The sequence below is a fragment of the Acomys minous genome, assembly GCF_964271855.1.
Source record: "Acomys minous genome assembly, chromosome: 8".
Classification (NCBI taxonomy): Eukaryota; Metazoa; Chordata; class Mammalia; order Rodentia; family Muridae; genus Acomys; species Acomys minous.
The window spans coordinates 100,759,686-100,778,024 of NC_140489.1; the positions used below are offsets into that span (position 1 = coordinate 100,759,686).

The following is an 18,339-nucleotide window of genomic DNA, read 5'->3' on the forward strand; positions in this document are numbered from 1 at the left end:
GAGGGAGAGCGGAAGGCTAAAACAGGAAAGAGAAAATATGGGAGAAGTCCACTGAGACTGTTTTCTTCCACCACGATGAATTTCCCAACTCCTGCTTCCAGCGAAAGGGAAAAAAAAAAAAAAGCCAGAACCAAAGGCTGGGATGCATGTCCCAGTGGCTGAGGAGTCTTGCTGTTTATCAGGACCAACACTGGGTCTTACTCCATGTCTGAAATGGCTCCTCCATGGTGCTGGCCATCTGGCACCCGCCCTCCCAGGAGGCACCCACTTACGAGATGGCTTCCACCATGGCAAGCCCCATGAGGATGGAGCATACAGCGTGGTCCTCCCGGTAGTCAGGCAGGCCACAGATGCAGTAGTAACAGTCTCCCAAGATCTTGATCCTCAGCTGGTGGTATTTCTGAAAGGGCAGAGTATGGCCTATGCTCCTGGCAAGTGGAGGAAGGCCAAGTAGGGCAGCCCTCAGCCAGAGACGGGGCTAAGGGTTGAAGACCGTGGTCGCGGAAGAGTGGCCACGTGTGGTACTTACAGCCGCCAGCTTGTCAAAGCGGGCAAAGAGCTCGTTGAGGAGCTTGACGAGCTCCTGGGCGCTGCAGGCGGAGGACAGCTGGGTGAAGCCCACGATGTCGGCAAACAGGATGCTGCGAAAGGAGGCGGCCAGAGGCGGTAAGACTCCAGCCAGCAAGGCGAGGCCTTACTCGGCCCTAGTGCAGCGAGACCCTGGCACAGCGTGGACTCTGAAGCTTATCCTCTGCAAAGACCCCTAGGTGCTGCCTAGTGGCTACCACCTCACCGCCTTCTACCCATGCCTGTAGATCTTTCTAGAATCAGGGGGTTCTGTTTCTAGAGCTGGTCCTGAATGGCTAGCTGGCCACCCAGGAGCCCCTTTTCTGGGTGATGTTTATTCAATGACAAGTAAGACCAGTCAAGCCAAGGCACATTTTGACTCTGCAGTCTATGGTTGTGGCTCCTCCCACAGGGCTGAGTTCAGGGGAAGCAAGGTGCGGGATGGCCTTGCCTCTCGTCCTTGGGAAAACCAGGCCCCATAGTACTCAGTAGATCCCATGAAGCAACGTGCCTCCCCGCCCGACCTGCGGGGCCTCAGGTCCCCCACGCCACCACACCTGACATTCTCGTGCCGGTACATGTACATGGTGTTGAACTGCTGCTGGTCCTTCTGACTCTCATCTTTCTTCATGTCCTTCAACATCTCGTCAGCCACGTGCTTCGGCAGGATGGACAACATAAGGTTCTCCTGCAAGGAGGAGAAGTTCAGGGCTGGAGGAGAAACGGCCTGGACTCCACCTACAGGGCCAAGTTCAGACACCCTGGTGAGAGCTGTCAGCCAGGAACTACATAGCCTTGGGTGGAGGCCCCAGTGCCCATATGGCAGTAGCCAAAGGCCAGGCTGGGCAGTTTCTTACCCCCACAAGGCATGACAGACATAGGAAATGCCGCAGAGGAACTTTACTGAGCATCCCCTCCTTCGGTAACAAGTATAACCATTACTGTCTCCACCACAGGACACACTGCTCCAGGCCCTCACTGCCGAGACCTTCTCACGTCACCCACTGTACCTTCATAGAGCAATCGCCAATTCAGAACCAACGTGGCTGAAGACCTATGACACATCAGACACTGATGATCCCAAAGGCAGCAAGATTTCTACCTGAGCCTAGGGTTTCCTGAGGACACAGGTCAGAAGTGCAGTGCAGTGCAGTGTGACACTTGTGGCCCACCATGTTGAAAATGGAGGCAGCTTGCTGAGAATGGGGACAGTGGAGCTGACCAAAGTCAGGAGATGAGTACCACATGAGGGAGGAGGTACCTTCCTCATGGGAGGGGTCTTCCCAGAAGCGAGACAGAGAGAGAAGTCTTGAAGTCAGGTAAACGGAATTCCTTTCTGAGAGAGAGAGGCACGTAGCCAAAGCAGACACACAAGGAAGTCCACCAGGGCTCAGCACCTGAGAGTATCTTAGTGGCAGTGAAAACAGAAATGCTGCCCAAGTCCTAGGTGGAGATCAAGAGTCAGCCTACTGGCCTGTGGGCCAATGTGTTTGCTGTCTGCTTTCATAAAGTTTTATTGGCACGCAGCCAGGCTCGCTTGTTTACACATTGCTTCTGACTGTTTTCACACTCCAGCAAGAGTTGAGTACTTATGACAAAGACCATATGGCTGGCAACGCCAGAAATATTTGCACTCTAAGTCTTTCCAGAAAAGAAAGAAAAAGAAAAGAAAATCCGTGGTTTGGACATTGCAGGGAGGGCGCCAGGGCTCAAAAATACAGAACCATAGAGGAAAACCAGATGTGAGGGAAAGTCAGGAGTGTGGCCATACACGTGCCTAGGCTGAGGAGCCCCATAAGGCACCCATGAGGAAACACCCTGTAGGCGGTGCTTAGGAGAGGCCTAGAGGCCACACCAGAAGCTCTGGAAATCATGGCAAGACATGGGTCAGGCTGGGTGGAAGGGAAAGAGAAGACAGTAGACCTTATCATAATGAGGAATGAAGGGGGGGGTCACAACACAGAGGAGGGGGTTGCAGAGGGTGGGGGAGGGTTAGAGGAATGCAAAGTGCTGTCCCCTTCATCCCTGAGGGAAGAAGGGGATGGCAGTGGCTGGTGAAGGTTTTACAGGATGGAAACTGTGAAGGTCAAAGGGAGAGAGAAGCATAGAGAATGGCGAGGGGTGACTAGGTGGTAAAGTAGGCCAGGCCAGCCTGAGAGAAGTGGGGGGCGGGGGGCTGCTGATGTGATAAAGCTACAGGTGGAGCAATAGCCAGAGGGCTGCAGCCGTACCCCAGTGACAGAGAAGATCCTGATGGCCAGGCCGGGGGGCACATCATGAGCTCAGCCCATGCAAGGTGGGAGGAGCTCAGAAGCTTAGTCTCCAGCCCAAGTCATGTGAGCCACCTAGTTCCAAGACGGCCGAGGCCTAGCTCTAGCCCGAGTGCTTACAGCAGCTTCACTGTTTTTCCTTCCTCGCAGCAGCCCTATCCAGTGGTAAGAACCTCACGATGGCATCATTACAGTGCAGGAATGAGAAGCCAAAATAACCCCAGTGCGCCCTGCCCCGGCTCCACCCATGATGCAGCAGCGTCCCCCAGGGCCCTGCAGCCCAGGAGAGCAAGTAAAACTCAGGTGACCCTGGCAGCTGGCATCCCCAAGCCCCTGCCAGTGGGGTGGAGTCAGAGGAAGTCTGATGCAAAATATGATGGAGGAAGGTAGTGTCTGGTGGGACCCTGGGAGCCTGTCCCAGAAGCTAACTTAGTCCTGTTCCACACCTAGAAAGCAAGAGAGTCGGCGCTGCAGAGAAAGCATAGGGGAGGGACAGATCTCTGAGCAGTTTTCAAGAAAGCCAAAGCCAGGACCCTTTCAGCCACTAGGGCAGCCTGGAATCCTGAGTGGCAAAAGCTGGGGATTCTGAAGGAGGCACATGGGAGGCAGCAGTGAGAACTGGAGCTGGAGTTTTGGGACGGTCACCTCAAGGTCCCAGCCTCCCTGGAGTGGGATATCTGTACAGTGCCCTTGTAAACCACAATCCACGGGGGCAGGAGCAGGCAGGGTGGAGACCATGCCTCCATATTCCCAGTGTGATATCAGACAAGTCACCCAAAGTCCCCTGGGGCTTGTTTCCTAGGTGGTGAGTGAGGACTAGCAGGGAGCACTCAGAACAATGCCTACCCCCACCTCCCCCAGGAAGTGCTTGTGTTTCCTAGCCGTCCTTTGTCACTGGGAACCTCACCGAGGTGGGACCTGGTCTTTTTCTAGGCTGCCAGGTGGTCCCGGAGTTCCCTTGGGTAGCAATGTCAGCAGAGCAGCTTCCTGTCCCTCGGCCAGGCTCCATGGGCTTTCTCGAGCAAGTGGGATGGTGAAAGGACACAAATAAGGGCCCTTCCACTCGAGTCTCAAGCTCCCTGAACTCTCCTGACCCCTCCACCACCTTGCCCAGAGTGGGGGCAGCCTAGCCGTGTGAAAGCGTGGACGCAGAAGCCAGGATTAGAAGGCCACCGCACTGAGCTAAGCTTGCTAGCCGTGAGCTACGGCCCCAGCTGCCTGACTGCTCCACTCACCCAGACCTCCTGCCCCTCTCCAACTACCTCAGGGCTCTAGAGACAAAGCAAAACCCCTTGGGCCCCCTTAGGATCCCAAGGGAGAGTCATATATCCCTGATCACATCCTGACTCCCCTTTAAATATATGCCTCCTCCTAGCTGGGTCTGGACCCTCAGACGTCAGCACGATGACCATAGCAGCCGCAGCACAAGATGAGGGTAGCTTTGGAGACTACAACACAACTGGAAATCCCTTATCTGCAGAGGCTGTTGGCTTCTTCTGGGATAGGATGGTCAGGGATGTTTGATTGTCCTTTCTTTTCTTTCTTTTACTTTTGTATTATGTATTTCTATAACAATGTTGAAGAATCATATACAGATGGCCTGACCTGACCGCAGAAGGCCATAAATAAATAACAATCTTACAGATAACAAGAAAAGAGCCATGGCTGTAAGTGAAGGCCAATTTACATGTGTGGTATGTGGAAATCTCGGCCTCACAAGGCTTGCTTCCCCTGGCTTGCTCAGCTACCTTCCTTATACAACCTGAGCCCATCTGCCCGGGGTGGCAACACCCAGAGGAGGCTGGAACCTCCTAGATCAATCAGCATTCAAGAAAAAAGCCCCACAACTGGGCATGGTGCTTCATGCGAGCCCAGAATTTGGGGGATGGGGGGGGGGAGGAGGGCAGGGCAGGGCAGAGGCATGCAGATCTCTGTGAGTTTGAAACCAGCCTAATCTGCATAGTTAGTTCTAGGACAGCCAGGGCCTGTAAATAAACAAACAAACAAATAAATAAGCAAATAAAATTTTAAAAAGAAAAGAAACCATGCACACAGACCAGTGTTGGAAGCCATTCCTCCACTGAGAGTCCCTCTTCCTGGGTGTGTCTAGGTTTGTATCAAGCTGATAAAGGAAAACTAGCTACGGCACCGAGTCTCTCTGTGATTGCGTACTCTGTCAGGAGCTCACCAAGAGGAAGGTACGGCCCGCAGCAGTTTGCTGTTAGTTACACCCTCTTTCCCAAGCATCTTTTCATTTTCACAACGGTCTTATAATACGGTCTTCAAAACAAGATCAAAATGATCACATCGCTTCACTAAGCTTGGTATTTTGAATTCTGGCACGATGCGTCACAATCATTGCACATCGCCGTTTACAGGTTTTATACACTGACTCGTGCATTGGGTATACGCAGTGGATGCGTATCAGTTGAATAATGGAATACATAACTGATAAAGACACTCATCAGTACATACATTTCCTCCCCCGCCTTCCCCCCCCCCCCAAGCCCCGAAACAGCTTCAGACTTTGGGTCCCCTCTGCCACCTCCCTTCTAGAAGTTCCCATGGCCGCTGAGCAGCCGGCCGCATTTCCTAGGATGGCCTCCTCACGCTTCAGGGGCCTGGGGTGCCGCGTGCTATTTTCACTCTTACACTATTGCCTTCAGTTGGCCAGTGGGGAATCTTTCCAGGAGAGTGGACTGAGGGAATGTTTCTTCCTTAACCAGAAGCTCCCTTTTATCTGATGGTGAGAAGCAGCAGGTGTGTCTGCTGGAGGCTGAGGAGGGGACACCGAGAGAGTAACGACAGGCCACCTTTGCTGAAGAGATAAAGCATTTTAAATATCAAATCTTTGGGGTGGGAGCTGGTGATACGCATCAGTCAATAAAGTACTGAGTTCAATCCCCATAGCTACATAAGGAAGCTAGGTGCGGTGCCTCACGCTTGCAATCCTAGCACGGCAGAGGTGGGCACAGTAGGGTCTCTGGAGCTCACTGGCCATCACAGCCAAATTGGTAAGCTGCAGCTAACAAGAGACCCTGTAGCGAAAAAGGTGGACAGCATTCCATTCCTAAGGATGACGCCCAAGGTCCTCGGGCCTCCATACAAGAGAATATACGCACGTGTGCATATACATGAACACGCACACACACACACACACACCACATGCACGTGCACACACACATATACACCCCTTATCATAAAAGTCTATAATCCCAGCACTAGGAAGGTAGGGGCGGGAGGATCAGGAGCACGAGGCCTGTCTTAGCTACATAGCAAGTTTGAGGTCAGTCTGGGTTACATAAGGCATGACCTCAGGAAGAAAAGCAGGCAGGTGGGTGGCTGGCAGGCAGGGGCGGTGTGGTGGTTCACGATGATTCAAGAGGTCAAGGTTCCCTGATCAGGGACTAGGCTGCCAAGGCCTCTCAACCTTGGGCAAGCACGTCTGGGTTTAACCTTTCACCCATACAATGCGAGCCCTTTCAGGCTCCTCCCATTGCCTGAAATCTAAAACCTTTTGGAGGGAAGACTTTTCGAAAGTCACGGAAGAGTTAGTTATGTCAGCAGGAATTTAATTAATACAGAGTTTACTCCACAGTGACCTGGTGAATGGACAGGGTGCCATCAGACAGCAGAAATGTTATAACCCCCATTTGAATCCCCAAGCCGACTGTGGAGGAACATTCTAGAAGAGGCACAGTGAATCCTTCTGGAAGGGGAACCATCGACATTTGCCATGCTGGTAGGTTTTGAATGACTTCACAGCATAGAGTGGCCACTGAAACATGTGCCTTATGCCTGGACCGGCTCCTCCAGCCGGCCCTTAGCCCATAAACAACCTACTGCAAGAGCAAAGAATAGTCACACTTAGGCTTCCAGCAGGAAGTGAGCAGGAAGTGAGGGAGCTTGAGCTGGGCACCTGTAGGGAGAAGAGGTGGGAGGCTGAGGCTCAGCTGGGAAAAGAGAGGCAGAGAGGCCTTTGCAGGGGTCACAGAGCACAAGTCTGGGCAAAGGTGCTGTGTAGGGAAGGCAAAAAGTGTTGCTCTGGGGGCCTCAATTTCAGGCTAATAAAGAAACAAGTGCTTGCTTGCTTGCTTTCTTTCTTTCTTTCTTTCTTTCTTTCTTTCTTTTCACTGTGCAAAGAATGTGCTGGTCTGGGCGGGACGAGCTCTTGGTTCTGAAACCTGGTGAGAAAGATGAAGGATACAGGAGTGTCCAGCTGGAGGTTGGGAGGCTGGCCCAGAGGGGAACTAACCAAACCCTGCAAGCAAGGCCTGGGGTGCTGAGACTTCACTCAACACTGAGAAGATAGCAGGTCATTTGCTTTCAAGTTTCTTTTCCACTCTGCCCTAATGGCTATGGGTGAGGACAAAAGTTGGGGACCTGACCCTGTCTGGGGAAAAAAGATGAAAGTGTGCAGAGAGGAAGACCCCAACTCCGGGAGGCCTTCACGGTAGAACAACAAAAAGCCCTCAGAATTGGGGGAGAAGCACTTCCGGTTTGCCCCAGGCAGCGTGCAAACACACAGGGCTGGCAGGAGTGGAGGAGGCAGAGGCTTGTGCCTCAGAGAAAAGGCCACAGTCGCTTAGGCAGGCAGGCAGGCTCCTTGCCTCCTGACGCAGGCCAGGGTTACTTCTGTAAACAGGAGCGCCAGGCTATGTAGAGGTGATGTCTGTCAGTGTGGCCTCCACCAAGCTCGGAAGGAACCAGTCAGGTTCTTGTCAGCAGTGACTCAGAGTGCTGGCTCAGGACTGAGATGGAGGAAGGAGGCCAGCCTTGTCCCAGGGGACCAGAGTTGTTAGAGTTGACGCGCTGATGAGGCATTCAGGAGTTAATTACAGCAAGGAAGCCAGCGGGGACTTGGATGAATGAACTCTGCTGGCGAGAGGAGAGGTATTTACAACAGCCTTGCAAGAGAGGAGGAGAAGCTTAAGTGAGAAAAGCTAGCACAAGTGTGTGTGTGTGTGTGTGTGTGTGTGTGTGCGCGTGTGTGTGTGTGAGTGTGTGCGTGTGAGTGTGTGTGAGTGTGTGTGTGTGTGAGCGTGTGTGTGTGTGTGTGCGCGTGTGTGTGAGTGTGTGTGCGTGTGCGTGCGTGTGCGTGTGCGTGTGTGTGTGTGTGTGTAGACCAGGTGGCATGCATGTGCAGTGTCTGTGAGGTGCGTGACATCGACTTCTCTGTAGGATGAGAATGACCACGCTTACGGCCATGCATCCTACCCGTGTGCTGTGTACCTGCATACCTACCCACCCACACATGTCACTGTAAGCAAGCCTGCAACTACTTAGCAAATACATCCCTGCCCTGGCTCCAGTTTACCCAAATACCCACATTCTTGGAGCTTCTACGCCCTTTGGGAGCTAAAAGGACATTGGATCCCTCCAAGTGCCTACTCTTGCCTGACCCTCTGCACAGAGGAGACCGGAAGTGAGGGTAGAGTCAAAATCTCTCAGCTCCTCCCAAGGACAGGACCAGTGTGGAAAATCTGGAGACTGAGGTATTGTCCTCTCTGAATGACGTGGTCCCAAACTCAGACATTCAGTGAGTAGTCACCCGTCAGCCTTGCACATGCAGGAAGGTCAACACCAGGGTTGGGGCAGGCCAGTATCTCAGGGCAGAAATGTTTTACTTTTTTTCATCACGGACCATGCGGGACTTCTGGTCACTGCCTTGGGCTCCCAAGTGGTCTCTCTAGAGGCAAGGAAACTACGCAGCCAAGATGACTGAAATCTCAGGAGACAGCCCACTGGGTCCAAAGATGGCCAAGTGCGTGGTACCTGGCAGCCTCGCCAAGCCAATCTGGCACAGATTGTAGGTGTTCCTCAGAGGTTAGGTGAGTTAATGAGCCATCAAGGAGGAGACATGGCCCAAGGGGCACGCTGTCACTCTGTAGAACAGCTCGAACAAAAACCTCCTGAGTCACGGAGATGTTCTGAATCTGTGCTGGCCAATATGGTAGTCACTAGCCATGTGCAACGATTAAGCACATGGACCAATAAAACTGAGCAGTCAGGGCTGGAGACAGGGCTCAGTTAATAGAGTGCTTGTCCAGCGTGCATAGAGCTCTGGGTTCGATCCTTAGCACCACATCAGCCATGTGTGGCAACTTTACAGTCAACCAAGGGTACCTGAGACCCTGATCTTTTAAAAATCCAACTTGAGGAATTGACTTTTAGTTGAAATTAATTACAGTTTAAATAGCTCCCCACGGCTAGTGGCTTCTGTCCTAGGCAGACAGCTTTAAAACTGTGGAAACTAAGTATAGACTGAGCTGTGTGCTAACAGGAATGTGCTTGTCGCATCCATGCTCGCTGAGGGAGAGTGCTTGCAGAGTCCGGCCTGGCAGCTCACACCCTCTGCTCTGTCACTGACCCATAAAGGACAGCTAAACACCATACTGGGGATGGTGGCCCCAATGAGTGATGTAGACACAGTTCCACCTGGACAAGGTCCCCACAGTCATACTCCCTCCCTGTGGCACCTCCTCAGGAAAGAGTCACTGTCACCAGCATGGCTTCCAAATGTGCTCCTGCTTTCCTTTACTGTGTGGAACAGCCACGCCCTTCAGCTCTGTCCCCAAGACAGTTTCTGCTGGTCTGACAGACACCAGCCTCTTCCATACTGAGAACAAAGGATACTCCTCCAATGAAGACTGCCCATCATAGCACCCTTCCCTATCACACACACACACACACACACACACACACACACACACACACACACCCCACGCATATACTCACACACTCACGTGCACATGAACAAACACAGAGACAAACACACATCCATATACACATTTATGCAGACGTGTGCACACATATGCATAGGCACATAAATACACACAGACAAACATGCATACATATACACTTACGCACACTCACACGTACACACGTTGGGATAACTTTCCTTTGCATTGAGAGGGTGCGTCTCTGTGGTTTCAGCTGTTGGCTACTGTGCTGGCAAAGCCGCTCGGGTTGCTTTACACTTCGTGGCTATAATAAAGATCTGCCCACCAAAATCTACGGCAGGAAGTAAGAGGGCGTAACTTCTGGACAGAGAGAGGGATGCAGGATCATGCAAGCAGATGTGGGGAACCAAAGAGGACACGGGAGAGAACGGATGGGCAAAGAGTTAGCCACGTGGCTGGGACACAGACCAGGGAGCCGGGTTAAGTTAGAAGCTGGCTGAGGGACTGCCCCAGCAAAAGGCTGAAAGCTTTAAACTATATAGACATCTCAGTGCCTTATTTGAACCACTGGTGGGTCTGTGAAAGCCCCACAAAACCACATAACCACATGTACAGGCACACACACACACACACACACACACACACACACACACACACACACACACACACACAGACACAGATTCAAACATATATACATATACACACTGATATAGACTCACGTGTACACACACAAACACATACATGGGTATACAATACAGAGACAAACGTGCACACACATACACATTTGTGCACACACAAGCATATAAAAATAAGCACATGTTTACCCACACATACTGCACACACACAGGGCAAACACATGCCCACACATGCACACAGAGCACTGCTCTATGACTCAGCTCGACTGCTTTCTTCCAGTACCTGTTCACCATCTCCCTCTTCTTGAAAACAGCTCCTAAAGAATCGTGTTCTTTATAAATGTTTACTATGTAAGTGTTGCCTGCATGTATGAATGTGTACACCATGCATGCAATGCTCACGATGGCCAGAAGAGGGCATCAGATCGGAACTGTAGTTACAGAAGATAGGCACTGGGAACAATGGGTAGTTCTAACTACTGAGCCATCTCTCTGGCCCCAAGAATCATGTGTAGTAAGATTCCAAATACTTCTGAGTGTTTCCCTAGTCATCTGCTGGGTCCCGCCCCATGCCCCTTTCCTGGGCCCTTTGTTTACCTCGCGTGTCAAGCACTTCGTTTGCTTTCCGACTTCTTTCTTAGTGCGCATCTAACCAAGCCGCAGGACCATGTTTATTCCAGGCACAACCCCATCCAGATCTGAGACCTTTATACTTCAGGCTCCCTTTGCTAATTTGGATACATCATACCATGTTCCAAAACCAGGCAGGCCAGAACACAACGGGACTCCTGCCTAGGATGGCGAGGAAATGACCGTACCCTTTTGGCTAACTTCTGCTTAAGCCCCAGTGACTCTGGGTCACAGAGAAGGCTGGAGGCGGGCCTCTGAGGGGAAACCTGTCTGTCATAAGATCCCGGAAGAAGCAATCAACGGCTTGCCAGGAGCCGCGTGGCCAACAGCTCTCTCTGAGCTCACCAGCACACTAGGAGGCCTTGTCTTACCCTTTTAGCCCAGCAGAGCCCATGCGCACGTGGGTCTCGGCCCTCATACCTACCAGACCTGTGGCTAATTCACAGAATGAGCTCAACCCACTGAAGATGCCCGAGTGGGCTCCCCAACCCTTCCATGATGACATCAGAAGCACCTCAAAGTCAACCACAGCCTACCATCCCCCACACTCCTACTCTGTCCTTCACTCCCCAATGCTTTGTCCCACCTACCGTAAAGCCGGCTGGCTCTGCCTTCTGGGTGACCCCCTTGCAGTCAGCACGTCCACCGTCGCCATCCTGATCTGGGCCACCACGCATGCGCGCCTCACTGCCCTCCCTGCTTCCTTGGCTACCTCTTCCCCATCAGCAGCTGTACTTCCCTGTTTGGATTCTGAGCCCCTGGGATGGCTTGTCCTAGTTCTCTTCAGCACAAAGCCAGGCTGTGGCTCCCAGGCGCACTCTGCCTCTCCTCGCTCTCCTGTTCCGCTGTGCTCCTCTCGTCCTGTGGACACACCCCCGGGTCCTTCCCATGCTGCCTTCTTCCCGTGCATGGTGTGCTGCTCATCGCCTTCAGGTCTTCACTCCAGTCTACCTGGAGAAAGCTTTCCCTGGCCCAAGATATCAAATCCCACTCCCCCGCCCCGCAACCCGCGGTTCCTGGCAAATTCCTTTCCCTGCTCTATAGCACATACCATGTATTTTCTTTCAGCACCCTAACTAGGAGCTAGTTTGCTCAGGACCACATACTCAGGGAAGGCGGCCCTGGGCACTTGTGGTCTGAAGGTACTCTTACTGACTTTAAAAATAAATTTGAGGGGGCTGGAGAGATGGCTAAGTGAATAAGAGCACCGCCTGCTCTTCCAGAGGTCCTGAGTTCAATCCCCAGCAACTACATGGTGGCTCACAGCTGTCTCTACTGGAATCTGATGCTCTCTTCTGGCATACAGGTATATACGCAGATGGAGCACTCATCCATAACATGAATAAATAAAATCTTAAGTAGATAGATAGATAGATAGATAGATAGATAGATAGATAGATAGACTGACAAAATTGAGAGCCGAGTGTGGTGGTGCATGCCTTTATCCCAACACTCAGGAGGCAGAGGCAGGTGAATCCCTGTGAATTTGAGGCCAGCCTGGTTTACATAGTGAGTCCAGGACAGCCAGGGATACACACAGAGAAACCCTATCTCGAAAAACAAAAATAAAGTTGATTTTTACTTTTAAGTGTGTGTGTGTATGTCTGTGTGTCTGTGTGTGTGTGTGGGGGGGTATATGTATGTGCATGCAGGAACCTGCAGAGACCAAAAGAGGGCATTGGATCACCTGGAGCTGGAGTTATAGGCAGTTGTGGGCCCCCTGACATAGGTATTGGGAACATGAACTCAGGCCATCTGCAATGGCGGTACGTGCTCCTAACCGCTGAGCCATCTCTCTAGTCCCTTTCACAGACGTCTTAACCATCCTGTTCTGTGTTCCCAGTTCACAGATGAGCTGGGCCTCAGAGTGCAAAAGTAACTACTCAGGGCCAAAGGCCAAGTGGCTCAGCTAGAATGGGGATGTGAGTCTCACTCTGAAGCTGGTATGGCGGCTCATTCACACCTGTAATGCCAGGACTTGGAAGGCTGGAGCAGGGGTGTCGTGAGTTCAAGGCCAGCCTGGGCCACAGGGTAAGACTGTCTCAAAAAAAAGTTTGCTTGTTTGTTTGTTTGTTACAGAGACTTTGCAAGGCAATCTTAAGATAAATTTGTATCGGTTCGGCCTAAGAAGGCTAAATAACGACAAGGAGTCTGAAGCATACTTTTAAACTGTCAGCCCTACATGCTGGGAAGAAACTAACTAAACCAAATCTACCTGTAAAATAAACAACTACTCAAAACCTCTAAACCTACATATACCCCAAGCACTTGCCACTATGGTGGTGCTAGGCAATTTCTCCTTGTCCTCCATGCTCCTCTGCTTTTCGCTAAGCAACCCACTTTTTCTTCTCCTCTCCCTGGAAGTCCTACTTTCCACTTCCTGTCCTTCTGCTCAGCTGATTGGCTAAACAGTGCTTTATTGACAGTTGTTACATCCACTCACCATTCCTCTACCCTTTTTAGTCTAATAAAAAAAAAACTTTTTACCTATACATTTATATCATTACCAATATACACACACAAGAACCACAAAACAATCATTATATTCTTGTTATACTCATAATGTATCGCTGTCTTCAACCCCATCAGAGACTTGAGAAGGAACAAAATTAATTAGCTGAATAAATAGGAAGTGCAGGTTATCAGCTTCCAAAAGCAAACAAACAAACAAACAAAAAACAGAGACACTTTGCTACCTGAACAGTCACTCAAAGCTTTCTAACACGTTGGAGCATCATCTTCAGCCTTCTGGCCCAATATATCTGACAGACATGTTGGTGAAGCAGGGACTATTGAGGACTCGCCTACCCTGTCTTAGAGTTTGGCTGTCAACTCCACCTGCATCCAAGCTTGCCCACTTCAGGCAGAATCTGTCTGTGGCAGAAAACACAGCACAGGAGAGCCCCTCCCACTGCCACCAGGAGCCCCCTCCCCCAAACTGCGTGAAACAGGGATGTGCCTTGCTAAGTTCTGAAACTGGCATGAAGAATGTTCTGTAAAGTCTAAACAGTGGAACTGGAGGCAACAGGGAGACTGGGTATTTACCTCAGAACGCAGGGGGAGGCACCTTCTGTCTTTTCTCACATCCAGTCATTTCAAAGCTAAAACAAAAGCTACTAAGAGTATCTGCTGTATTCAAGACTTTCTGTTTAGAAGCCAAATGGGCTGGGCGTTGGTGGCGCACGCCTTTAATCCCAGCACTTGGGAGGCAGAGGCAGGCAGATCTTTGTAAGTTCGAGGCCAGCCTGGTCTACAAAGTGAGTCCAGGACAGCCAAAGATATACAGAGAAACTCTGTATTAAAAAACCAAAAAAACCAAGCCGGGCGTGGTGGCGCACGCCTTTAATCCCAGCACTCAGGAGGCAGAGGCAGGCGGATCGCTGTGAGTTTGAGGCCAGCCTGGTCTACAAAGCGAGTCCAGGACAGCCAAGGCTACATAGAGAAACCCTGTCTTGAAAAACCAAAAAAATAAAAATAAAAAAATAAAAATAAAAAACCAAAAACCCAAACCAAACCAAACAAAAAGAAGCCAAATGGAAGTGTATTTTCAGATTAATGCTGGAGGAGGGGCATCTGTGGTCCTGTCAGGTGGCCCCACCCACTTTCTGCACTGGGAACACTGAGAACTAGTGCTAGAGGAAAAGGCTGCACCCTGGAGGGAGGGGAGGTGTGCTACTCTCTGCTCACACCAACCCCTTCTTTCTCCACTGAGCAGATCCCCAAGGAAGCGGGTCCATCACCCCACCTCACTGTTGCCAGGACAACTTTGGGGCTGGCACTAGAAATCTGATTCTCCCCATCCCCCAGGGCTCTCCAAGAGAACAAGGCTCAAGGTTAAAGTGACTGTGCCATGTCCTAAAGCCAGAGGACTTAGGGCAAGCAGTAACGCAGGCCTGAGCAAAGGTCAGAGTGCAGGAGGCTGAGCTTATGAGACAGTGAGTGCATCCTGAGCTCGCAGCTCCAGGAGAGAAACCCACTCCTACGGCAAACGGGGAGCTTTCCCCACAGTCCTGGCTGGGAAGAGCAGCACAGCTCACATGGAGGGGTCATGACCTATGCAGAGGCGGGGAGAGAAGCATGTCACAGCAGTTGTTCACCTGTATGGGGACCACATGGGTAGTGTCCCTGGAGCCATGGTTCCCAGGACACGCAGCTAGAGAGAGTGGACGGCTCTCTTAGAACCCTGTAGACCCCGCCTCTCCCACTGGGGCCTGGCTGTGGCCTCCTAAGTGCTGGAGGGTCGGGGCTAAGAAGGATAGGGCTTGGGCTGAGAAAAGCGCAGGCCTGAGCTGGTCACCTCTCCCTCCTGCACCTCACTGCCTGGGCAGTGCTTTGGGGGTGGGGGGGCGGGGTGATCCAGGCACCTCATGATTCTGAAGTTTGTACCTGGCAAAGATGTGATGTTCTGGGTACCTGCTGTTGCCTGGTGCCAGTTGGGGTGCTTAGCAACTCTCGAGGCCCCAAACGAATCCCCAAAGTGAGGTCAGATGGGAATCACAAGAAATAATGAATGTTCTTCCCTCTGGGCTGCTGGCTCCACATTAACATGCCCATGGAGCCGAGGGGAGGCTGGAGGAAGGCCCCAAGTCCACTGAGGTAGCTGCCAGGATCATGCTCAGAAAGACGCAGCAGTAAGGCTTTGGAGTTGGCCACACACAGCTCTGCTCTGCAGGGAGGCAGGTGCCAGCGGGGCTTGTCAGGGCCAAACCACTTTCTCCCTGACCCTTCTTGCCCGCTTTCTCTCTCTCCCCATCTGTCACCTGAGACTGGCCTGCCCTGTGAAAATGTGGGAGGGGATGCCTGCACGTTAAAGGACTGGGCCACCTCTCCCTTTCCCATCTGACCCTCAGCCCAGGTCCACCCCCAAGAAAACAGCAGGAGAAACCCAGCCAGGCCCCTGTGTCATCAAAGGACGAAGATGAGGTAAAGAGGAGACTGGCTGAGCGGATCACAGGACCTCAGGGCCAGGGTGCATCCTCTGCCACGAAAGCAGTTCAAAAAACACTTACTACCCATTGACGCCATCAAGGGAGGCCTGAGCGCTGCCTTCTGGAAGGGCCTTGTCTGGCCTCAGAACTGGTACTGAGAAGGGTTTGACACTTACACAGGGACTGCACAGACCATGTAGTGAGGCAGTGACCTCAGGTGGCTCCGTAGAAGGGGGTCTGCATCCAGAGCACCTTCTGTCTGCTCCTATAGCCCTTTGTCCCGGTGTCCCCATCTGTCATCTCTTTTCCATCCTTACCGGTGGCTGCGACAGCAGAAAGCAAATGGAGACCTAAGCTCAGATCCCAAGTCACCCTTTGCTGAGGCTGCTGTGTATAGTCAGCCCTGATGCCTGGGAGGAAGTGACCTCTGTCCTGACTGGAACCAGCTGCCACCTCCCTCAACCTTTCTTCAGCCAGTGTGTCCCCAGGGGTGGAAGCCATGTCCTGGTAGTTAAAAGCCAAAGGATTTCATAGCGTTTGAGCTCACCTTTGCCTTCTCACTTCATGTGCTTTCCAAACAATCCATGGCAATGCTATGTAGTTTCTTTCTTTTTTTTAAAAAAAAAAAAAAAATTTTATTAAATGCTATATATTTTTCTAATCCCAGGTTTTCAGATGGCTAAACCGAAGACAGGGAGGCAGGGCCCCAATGTCACCCAGGGGAAAGCCAGGCCCTGATGTCCTGAGAAAGCTGGCAGAAGCTTAATTCAGATCTGAGGTCACTGTCATAGAGGTAGGGGTGGGGCTGGTCCCCTGTGGTATAGACTCTGATGTTAGTCACAAGAGGAAGTGACACAAGCGGGATGAGACACAAAGACCTAGGTCTGCTGACTTCGGGAACAAGAACAGTCCCTAGGGCATCAGGGGTTCCACGAGCAGAAACGTAATTTCTAGATAAACAAGGGAAAGATAAGTGTCTAAGTACAGTCTACTCGCATTCATCACTAAGAGGAGTATAAATTGTTTGAATCTGTCTATGAGACATTTTGGCAATGTTTATCAACATTAAAAACTCACAAGGCTGGTGCCTCGAAAAGTTCACACAGTGGCATCACACGAACCAGCAATGAATTCCTCTTCTGGGTGCGCACCCGAAAGGAGTGGGGTAAAGACTGGAATAGACCCCAGGGCTCACTGTGGCATTCTTCACAACAGACAAAAGGATAAACAAGGCGGTGCCCGATGGATACGCCACTCAAAGGTCCCAGGAGGTAAACTGTGGTCTACCACAGTGCAATGCTGCCTGGGAAAGAGGGAAGTTCTGCACATGCTACACAGACTGTCCTTCACTTATGCTAATGAGTGAAACAAGCGGGACACAAGAGGACAGTGACTGTCTGATTCTACTTACAGGATACCTACAACAGGCAGCTTCCCAGCCCTACCAGAGGCTGGGGGGACAGTGTTGACGGGAGCAGAGTTCCTTTCTGTTTGGAATGCTGTAATGCATGGCAGTGTAGGTGGACTTGGTGCCACTGAACTGCACTGTACTGAAAACGGCTAGAACCAGGGCCAAGAAGTTAGCGCACCTTGCAAAGTGTGAGGGTCTAGATTCCACCTTCAAGGCCCACACGAAAAAGCCACACGTGATGGTACATGCTTGTAAGGCCCACACTGAGGACGCAGAGACAGGCAAATCTCTGAGGCTTCCTGACTAACCATCCTAGCCCAGGCTAGCCAAATTTCAAGCTCTGGGCCAGTAAGAGAACTTTCTCCCTCCCTCCCGCCCCCTCTCTCTCTCATAGATGTTGCACACACACACACACACACACACACACACACACACACACACACACACAGAGTTTCACATAGACACTGCACACACATGAATGTCTAGCTCTCTAAAAGCAATAACAAATACCAAAGTTGCTAAGACATGAGGATCCAAGACCTCAGAGGAAAGAGAAAGACATTGAGGGCAGCCTAATACACTCTGCCATCTTTTCCTTGAGGCCTCGGGTTGGCCCCACAGGCTGGAGAGATGAATCTTGAGGAGCAAAGACTCTAGACAGAGTGAAAGGGGCTGAGATGCTGGAGAACGGAGAGGAGCAGCGCCGGCCTGGCTTCCGGTACTCTGTTCCTCTTGAGCATGCGCAGAGGGCAAGTGTAGTGAGGATCGTGTGACTATCTGCTGTGCAGGACATCTTACATGCGATCCCTACGGAAGGGTCATTTGACCCCTAGAGGGGCTGTAGCCCACAGGTTGAAAGCCAAAAACACTCTCTCAGTGGGGGGTCTGCATAGAGAGAAACTGAGGCTTCTGAAGGCTACAGAGTGGAGCTGGGAGATGGCTCTACCGTTAAGGGCACCTGCTGCTTTTGCAGAGGACCCAAGTAACCAGCAGCACCCACACAGGGGCTCACAACCACCTGGAACTGCAGTTCCAGGGAATCTAACACACACACACATACACACACACATACACACATACACACACACACACACACACACACACACACACACACACGCAGGTAAAACACCCACAGGTGTAAATTCAAAACAAAAGGAGCCTATGGTCACATTCGGGATACAGCCAGGCTAAACTTACCCGGTTTAACGGACACTC

General features: G+C 51.5%; 1 protein-coding gene across 6 annotated transcripts in view; it reads right to left on the minus strand.

Annotated features, from left to right (window-relative positions):
* Positions 1–18,339, minus strand: part of ADCY3 (adenylate cyclase 3) — a 78,227-nt gene that overhangs the window by 18,243 nt on the left and 41,645 nt on the right. For all 6 annotated transcript variants that reach the window (XM_084793415.1, XM_084793417.1, XM_084793418.1 and 3 more), the window contains exons 4-6: positions 1,125–1,255; positions 530–641; positions 273–400 (exon numbers count right to left, since the gene is read on the minus strand). In XM_084793415.1, coding sequence (XP_084649541.1) covers positions 273–400; positions 530–641; positions 1,125–1,255 — 371 coding nt within the window. The remainder of the gene's footprint in view (positions 1–272; positions 401–529; positions 642–1,124; positions 1,256–18,339) is intronic.